The sequence below is a fragment of the Procambarus clarkii genome, chromosome 44, assembly GCF_040958095.1.
Source record: "Procambarus clarkii isolate CNS0578487 chromosome 44, FALCON_Pclarkii_2.0, whole genome shotgun sequence".
Taxonomy (NCBI): Eukaryota; Metazoa; Arthropoda; class Malacostraca; order Decapoda; family Cambaridae; genus Procambarus; species Procambarus clarkii.
In genome coordinates, this window is record NC_091193.1 from 5,174,313 (window position 1) to 5,183,019 (window position 8,707).

At 33.8% G+C, this 8,707-nt stretch overlaps 1 protein-coding gene across 2 annotated transcripts; it reads left to right on the forward strand.

The window, feature by feature from the left end:
- The first annotated feature begins 2,485 nt into the window (after positions 1–2,485).
- LOC138350240 (uncharacterized) lies at positions 2,486–7,849 on the forward strand. 2 transcript variants are annotated; one of them, XM_069300594.1, is made up of 11 exons: positions 2,486–3,028; positions 3,373–3,477; positions 3,633–3,862; positions 4,068–4,246; positions 4,836–4,953; positions 5,189–5,280; positions 6,124–6,331; positions 6,465–6,635; positions 6,921–7,105; positions 7,358–7,591; positions 7,744–7,849. In XM_069300594.1, the coding sequence occupies exons 5-10, from the start codon at positions 4,872–4,874 to the stop codon at positions 7,583–7,585; spliced, it is 966 nt and encodes a 321-aa protein (XP_069156695.1). In that variant the 5' UTR covers positions 2,486–3,028; positions 3,373–3,477; positions 3,633–3,862; positions 4,068–4,246; positions 4,836–4,871; the 3' UTR covers positions 7,586–7,591; positions 7,744–7,849. The 2 variants fall into 2 exon arrangements, with proteins under 2 accessions (XP_069156695.1, XP_069156696.1); XM_069300595.1 differs by lacking the exons at positions 2,486–3,028; positions 3,373–3,477; positions 3,633–3,862; positions 4,068–4,246; positions 7,744–7,849 and adding an exon at positions 4,271–4,620 and having other exon boundaries at positions 7,358–7,735.
- The last annotated feature ends 858 nt before the right edge of the window (positions 7,850–8,707 follow it).

The window sequence follows — 8,707 nt, forward strand, 5'->3', positions numbered from 1 at the left end:
GTACTGGTAGACTCAAGACACAATGTGTTGAAGCTATTCTCTTTGAAGAAGTCATCTCGACAGGATCTTCCAGCTCCAGCTATAAAACTTCACCAAACATGGATCTACCTAGTACATCAAATGGTAAGGAATTACTAAACTGTACAAAGTTTTATGCTAGAACATTTGTTACAGAATTGTCCCTGTCAGGGACAATTCAGTCCCTATTCTATGTGTACTCCATCACATAGTGACGGAGTATGTGGGAATAATTTTGTTGACACTGTCCATTTTGTCAATTCTACAACAGCAGATAATATGAATTCCCAGAGATATTTGTAACTTGAGATACTTGGTTTGGTTTGGTTAAGTTAGGTTAGGTTAGCCTAACCCAGTAAATCCTCCCCGGCTAGAATATAAACCCCGGACAAAGTGCTCGTGAAATGCCAGGCATTTGCAAATATGAGGATGTGGTTGATTAGATTATATTCTTTTCTATATCATAGATGTTCAATATATGAAAAATATTTTAGACTTAAAAATGGACCCCTGAGGTACTCAACTTAACACATTTCTTCATATTCATTCCCATTTAGTATGACCTTTTGCTCTCTTTGTTTTAACTATTGTTTTGTGCACTTTACAATTTTTTTCATGAACCTGTAATTTCCTTGCTAGTCTTCCATGTGGTACCTTATTAAAGTCTTTAGCATAATCCATGTATACTACATCCACCGGAAACCCTTTATCTGAGTACCATGTTACCATGTCCCAAAAGTGAGGAGGTTTATAAGGTAGCATCTGTTTTTAAGAAGACCATGGTGTGTCGATTGAATAAGATTGTTCACTGAAAGATGGTAAATGATTCCCTCCCTTAGGATTTTCGCCATGAGCTTGCAGATGTGTTATACCTAGCTGATTGGACATTAGTTTTGTGCTTAACTCTTTCTGCTTTTTTTTTTAAATACTGTAAGGGTGAAATTTTCATATTTCAAATCTCGGGGTACTATCCCTTGGTTCAGATATTTTGTGGAAAGTATTTTCAGCAGTATTCATAGTTCTTCTGTCAGTTTATTTTCCTTTATAATTAAGGTTTGTTTTCTTTTGTACCATAGAAAGTACCACAGAAAGGTGTTATAATGTTGTGTTAGCTTTTCTGTACAATTTTTCTTTTTTGTTTGTATAAAAGGCTATGCAATGAATTCAAATATTTACGCTACCAATCAATTTTTCAGATAGATCATCGGATTTTGACAGTATGCTGTACATACCAGATGTTCCAAAAATAACTACAGACAACAATAATGGTACTGTGTTTACTATTTTTATACTTTATATATAGGAAGACAAGTTCAATCAATGAGCATTTTAATATATCATCAAAATTTTCATACATTTCTTTCACTTTGTTACACTTGTAAAAACTTATTCTTAGCTATATTTATATAAATGTTAATACCACTGTTAAATGAACATATTGATTTGTGTCCTTATTAGTTATAGCTTATTTATGTTGACCCAGCACCTTACTAAAGGGATTACCTTAACTTGTGTCACTATCTCTCTAGGGGGCTCCAGGTAGGCAGTATAGGTAATGCCACTAACATGCATATCATTATGGGAAAGTCCATAATTTAACACATAATTATAAGTAGGAAATTTGTAGCAAATTTTAAGATTATTAATAGGTACATTGTAGCATAATTTTGCATAAGCATAATTTTCTTGTTTTGTTCTTGTACTTTTCCTTCGAACAGTATTATTTTCTCTTCAGAATTTCACCGGAGAATAGCAGTGATGACTAGAGAACATCTTGAACGTGAGTACCAGAAAGCACGTGCTGCAATGATACAAAGAAATGAGTACTTGAAGAGACTCTTAAACGTGGAGGAACCAAACTCAATAAAGGTGACAAACAAGAAACAGAAAAAAGATAACATACAGGATGTATCACACATTAATTCAAAACAAAGACCAGCTGCACCCCAATCTGATGGTAATCTTCTATTATTTTCTTAACAATATTTCTACAGCTGTTATTTGTGTACTTTCCAATAATATTTGTTGCCTATTTTTAAGTGTATGCTAGACAATTATGGAGATTAAATTACTATAACACTGAACAACTTGGTAGCATAAAGTTAGTTATAGTAATATCTTGAGATTTGTCTGAAAATATTAATACTTGTATACAATTTGCAATTATGTACCATGCTTAAATCTTCAAATGTGCCACCCAGACATTCTGCCTGCTATACTTTCACCACCACACATTCAAAATGCGGGCTATTCTACTAGTGGCAGAACGTACACTCAAAGTTATTTGGCAGCTGGTGAAGAAACTTTGGAATCATTTGATGTTGGTATGTCCCAACATCATTTGTTGGTATTTAAATGAGGGTTTATTTAATGGACACACGTCATAAATATTATGTACCAAAATTGTGCTTAATGCCTATGAAATTTTGTTTAACATATTATACTAATCATTCCTTTCACTTACAAATTTTTCTTACTAATTTGTAATCCCATATTTCAAAGTACTTGCTGCAGAACTTGAACAAATTAAAGATTCTCAGCCAAGTGTTTCTGACTGGCAAAAAAGAAGAAAAAATGCAGAGATTAATTGGGGAGAAAGCAGGGCAATGCTGTTCGATTGGACATTGTCTGAGTTGGGTGTTCCAGATAAAGGTAAATTAAATATTGCTGTGTTCATTAAGGTTATACTGTATAATAAGCATCATATGCATATTAATGACACTCTATTAATACATTTAGACTTCAGATTGTTTAAAATGTTAGGTATACAGTATTTAAAATTAGTATAAATAATTACCCCTTTTTTCATCAGGTAAAGTTTGTGTACAATGTACAAATTGTGAGGCAAGCATCAAATGTGAAGACTGTTTTGCATTTTTGTGTCACATTTGTGACCAAATGCAACATTTTCTCATGCCTTTCCACCACAGATTATATTGGAAAAATGGCTTTTATGAGCCATTAGACCCGACACAAACTGTGTGCCCTGAAGGAAATATCTTTCACTGGAGTAAGTATACGATACCTGTATAAAATCCGTACTTTGTTCCGAGATTACTTCTACTTCCCAATCCCAGTCTAGAGCTACGATTATCTTGGTATAACAAAATAAAATGAATAAATGTTTCATTTCAGTCATTACAACATTTGGAGAAGTCTTAAAGTTTAAACCTGACACTTGGTTTTATAGATTGATTTAATCGTCTGATTGTTTCTTTTCTGTGAATTTCTCAGTCATTATCTGGAGAATAATGTCAATATTTTGTACAATCAAGAAACAATGAAATATTCAGTCTGAAATTCTTTTCCATAAAACTCATTTTGTCAAACTGTCTTCCTTTTCTTTGTTACCAGAACCTGTTGTACCAGCCCAACCACCAAATTCTTGCCCCAACTGCACAGATTGCAAGTTTAAAATTTCAAGCTCCAGCAATCTCTGCATCTTCATCACTATAATGGGTAAATAAACTTTAAAATTTACCCTTTTATTTCCATTACCGGATATTCCTGAATCACAATACATTTTGAAATTTTTGTTGCTATAAATGTTAATTTTTACATCACTATTTTAGCAAGTCGCCACACCACTCAATGCACTGTATTTTAAACTACAGGAAGGTATGACCTCTATACTCCAATCTATACATGCCACTGTGGATATGAGCATCAACAACTAGGCAAGACCATGCACAAGTCTGGTTTCTATTCATCATTAGGAAAGAGCAGCACATTCTACAGCACCAGTCTGCTTGAATCATGGCACCATATAAAAAGAAATTGTCCTGGAACATCATTTCGGGCATTAGTCACTGCACTGGAATCCTTTGGTGCTTCTCGTGGGCGTGTATGTTTTGATACCGTTATTCTTAATATTTTCAGTTTTATATTTCAATACAAAAATTATCAAAATTTTGTAGTAATGTATATTCATTTATTAATAATTAGTTTTTAATTTTGTTCAAACACAAAATGGAATGTTTTTTTTGTTTATTTATCTTATGTCATAATATGCATTTTAAATGTCACCATCTAAAAAATTCTATTCCTAGATTGGACCCATTAATTATATAACTTCGAAGAGAGTGTTCTTCGAATGGCGATTCCAGCAATATGAGCTGAGAAAAATTAGAGGAGAAGCTGACAATGAGTGTCCTGCTTGTGATAAAACCCCTTTAGCAGTACATATTGATGGCAACAAGAAGCTGTATCGTTACAACAAAGTTGGGAGGTAATAAAATGTGCTTTACAGATACTTAATGTATAGTATTCTTTTGCTCTCTACACACACTATATTATAATGAATTATATTGTCTTCAAATTAATGTTCTTATAAATAAAGTATGCACATATAAATATACATTGTCATATGACATATTTTTTAACTGAGTATGTCTTTATAGTTTGCCTTTCAATTGCATCCATATCATCATTTTATTTATCTAACACCATGTAAATTTTTGTTTTATGTAAAATTTAGCAGTGCATCAGAATTCTTCATATAAAACATTTTTTGATACCCCATTACCCATTGTTTAATATTAGCCACAAGCAAAGCCATTTTTAGGAGTCCTACATGCAAAAGGACATGCTTGGTATTGTCAGGTAAATAAAAATATAACATTACATTTATGTATACTAATTAAATTTAATGTAATGTATACATTACATTAAATATAATAAGTACAGTTTGTGTAAAAAAATTTAAGATTTCTGATTGTTTAAGATTAATGATATACGTATCATTTAATATAGTAGGAGGCTTTTAATTTTTGTACAATAATTTGAATTTTTTTTTACTGTATACTTTTATGTTAAAGGTATTATATGGAGGGCGGTGGCAAGAAGGAAGTGGCATGACTTTAGGGGAAGAGGCAGAGCAAGTGTTTGCATACCTCTCACGATACAACTCTACAACTAAAAACATGCTGAAAGCTGGTATTTGTTTATATGGTTCATCTGATCAAGTTTTTTATTATTTTACCTGCCCTGTAATCAGTATAATGCGATTTGTATTCAGTATTCAATAAGTATCAACTCCCTCAAATAATCAATAAAAGAATGAAAACATATTGGTCAAACTTGAGTTGGTCTTGGTGAGTAAAGGTATGTTATGAAACTGTTATTAATCTATGCTCTTCAAGATGTTCATTGCTATAAATATTTTTCTCAGAAAGAACAGAAGAACTCACAGAGGGTGCAGTCTTTTGGAACCATCGAAAAATTGATGGACTGGCTCGTGCATTAGTTACTCGACTCAGAAAGGTACTAAAAATAATATATATTTATTTTATTTATTTGTATTTATTTTGAAACTTATTATAATGCATTTATATGTGAAAGGTATTATAATGCATTTATAGGTTAGTTATGTGTTCAGATCATGTACTACATATATTTTCCATTATAAATTAGCGACCATTTCCTTGAATTAACTGCTTGAACTTTTTCAATATATCAATAAGGTTAATTTGTATAAAGTATATAGTATTTAATTAACCTAAATGTATGATTCCGAGATATATCAAATGTGTTCACAGAGAAATCACAGTATCGTGATATATCACGGGAACTGTGATGAGGGTTTGAACCCCATGCACTGAGTGCTCTCGGATGCATGCTCTAGTTCACTACGCCACGACATGGTCAGATGAATTGCAACTTGGAGTACTACTGCACCCACAAGGATCCCAAGGCTTCCACTGAAGCCAAACCAGGTTTCACACAATTCCCCCATGAACTCGGTCTCTGTCATTCAGTAGTTCTGCCTTTGATGCCCCCATTTCAATGTCTTTCTCCATGTATTGATATATCACAATAATATGAATTCTATGTGTATTGAAAGGGCCATCAGAGGTAAAACTACTGGAGGACACAGACCAAGTACATGGGAAACTGCATGCACAACCGCCCATGGAATGGGTATGGGGGTGCATAATTAACAAAAATTGAATTGTGGGTTCATTAGTACCCTAGGTTGCAATTCTTTTGACCATGTTGTGGCGCATTCAACTACAGCAAGCATCTGGGAATGCCAAGCCCATAGGTTCGAACCACTCATCATGGTTAATGTGATTTGTTCATTAAATTTATTATATTTTCAAATAGGCCAGAGAGACGGAAATAACAGTTTCAAATGAGATCGACAAACTTGATGTTCAAAAGTCATTGATTCAAGAATGGCGATCTGACCTACAAATGATTTGTAAGGAGTTAGAGTTAAACACTGGAACAACCTCGAAGAACATAAAATATTCTATCGAGGCAGTTGCAGACTCTATCAGGCATCGCAAAAATCTGATTGCCACTGATGCAGGTAGGCTTACTATTTCTTTGTTAACTCTGAAGCAATTTCTATTTAGCTCTTGTCTATAATTTCTATGTAGGTAAATGATGAGGAAATTTTTTTAACAACTTTAAAACTTTCAGCCAAAAAACTTTATTTGCAGCATCCAGTAAAATGCGCTCTTCCCTCCGGCACAGAAATGAGTGTGATAGGAAAAAGCTTCAAGGCTTCATAAAAATCTACAATAGTGAAAACTCTGAAATTCTCAGTGAAAAGGATGCAATAGAAGGTATCCTGCCATGGCACAATTTATTGCCTCATCATAGCCAAAATGGTATGTAACTACATCTCATTTTATCAGGGGTTACAATTCGGCCTTATCAAGATAACTAACATTTAGCATGCATAATGGATAAGCTTTACTTATTTTTGAAGTAAAATATCATCACTACTGTTTGTAAAATAGGTGCAGTATCATAATCCGTAGGTTTTTATCAGGTTGATACTGCACAATAAACTATGTATAGTATGTATAATGCAAGTACCTAAACTGTAATTACAGTACATTAAATTGAGTTGTAGTTTACTTGCAGTAAATATAAATTTCCTCTTTTATTAGTGTCCCTTGCTCAAAAAAAGAAGGCAGTAGAAGATGTGGAGCTTCAGAAGAGATCCAGAGAAGAGCAACAACACACTGTTCAAGAAATGCTGCATTATCTCGCATATTACAAGAATAAGAGAGAGATTTTAACCGAACATACTGAAGAGTTGTTATGTGGAATTTTTCCTTCATATCTAAGCAAGGTAAGCTAACAGCCTAAATGTGTGTTGCAATTCAGTTCTTCATAAACATTTATCCAGCAGAATTTTATACTTGTCTTGCTATTTACAACTTTGACAGGTAGACAATTCCATGGTTTTCATATACTGTACTGGTGTGTTTTACATATATTTGAACTTTTACCGAAAACTTTATTTATTTATTCTAATTTCTTTAGTATTTTCAGGGAAATTTGTAAATGTCTTAAACCCCATTAAATAGTCTATATATTACAGGATCCTAACAAGTACACTATTGAAGAGAAGCACCTATCAACCAAAAATAAGAGTGGAATCTTGGCTCTTTTGAAGCAAGGGCAAAAGATGTGTTCTGACAAGCTGAGTGATGCAAAGCGTTTATTTGGATACCAGGAAGAGGATGTTGATGTTTCCGAGCCCTACCTGGAGCTTTGTGACAGTGAAGATGATGATGATGAAGATGAAGATTTACTACTAAACTCATGATACAAAAGTTAAGTATAATAAATTTTACCTGATTTCTCTTGCTAATTTCTCTTACTTAATTTCTCTAATTTCTAATTATCCTAGCCCTAAGATTACTACTGGCCTCCATTGCCTTGCCTGCACTTTGTTTCCCCCTTAACCATATCACTCATTCTTACAGGTGTGAGACAGAGAGGTACAAGATCATCCAAGAGGAACAACACCTGAAGCACCCAACATTTGGGTGTTTTAATTAATAAAAACGCCCTTCATGGCTTCACTCATCCTGGCTGGTTTAATTAAAAAAACCTAACCTAAACCTAATATATATACCTCTAGAGTCAAGGGAGTTAAGTTTTAGGCTGCACAATGAAACTGCTATTGACAATTTTATAACTGCTGCTGATAATGTCTGTCCTGTGACTTTTTTGTAAGCATAACCAAAAGGCTTAACAATCCCTTGCTTACAAAGGGAATACTTAAACCCATTAATAAAAAACATGACCTTGAGAAGAAGTATAGGTTAGGAATTGTCTCCAAAGAATTCTCATGCTCTTCAACAGGTCACTTGAACTCCAAACCTTTCCAGTTATCCTAAAAAAAGCGAGTTACCCCTGTACACAAATGTGGTGATCTCACAGATGTTAACAATTACAGACCTATATCAATCCTGCCTAACTTGTCAACATTTTTTGAAAAACTAATCTACAAGCAGTTTTACTCTTATCTAGCCAAACACCATATACTTAGTACTAGGCTGTACAAGAATATAACAACTCTTGTATATATCTCAAAAAAAAAAAAAAAAAAAAAAGCACAAGACGAAGCTTGAAAAAGTTTAGTGGTATGCAAATAGGCTAGTCCCAGGACTAAGAGGCATGAGTTACGAGGACAGGCTGCGAGAAATGCAATTGATAGGGTACATAAAGATAAACTGTTTAACACGGGTGGTAGGCGAACAAGGGGACACAGGTGGAAACTTAGTACCCAAATGAACCACTAGGATGTTAGAAAGAACTTTTTCAGTGTCAGAGTAGTTAATAGATGGAATGCATTAGGCAGTGATGTGGTGGAGGCTGACTCCATACACAGTTTCAAATGCAGATATGATAGAGCCCAGTAGGCTCAGGAATCTGTACATCA

Coding starts and splice junctions, on each gene's coding strand:
- LOC138350240 (XM_069300594.1), top strand. CDS start 4,872: ATGACTTTAGGGGAAGAGGCAGAGCAAGTGTTTGCATACCTCTCACGA. Junction 5,281..6,123: donor TAGTTACTCGACTCAGAAAG/GTACTAAAAATA, acceptor ATTTTCAAATAG/GCCAGAGAGACGGAAATAAC. Junction 6,636..6,920: donor GCCTCATCATAGCCAAAATG/GTATGTAACTAC, acceptor CTCTTTTATTAG/TGTCCCTTGCTCAAAAAAAG.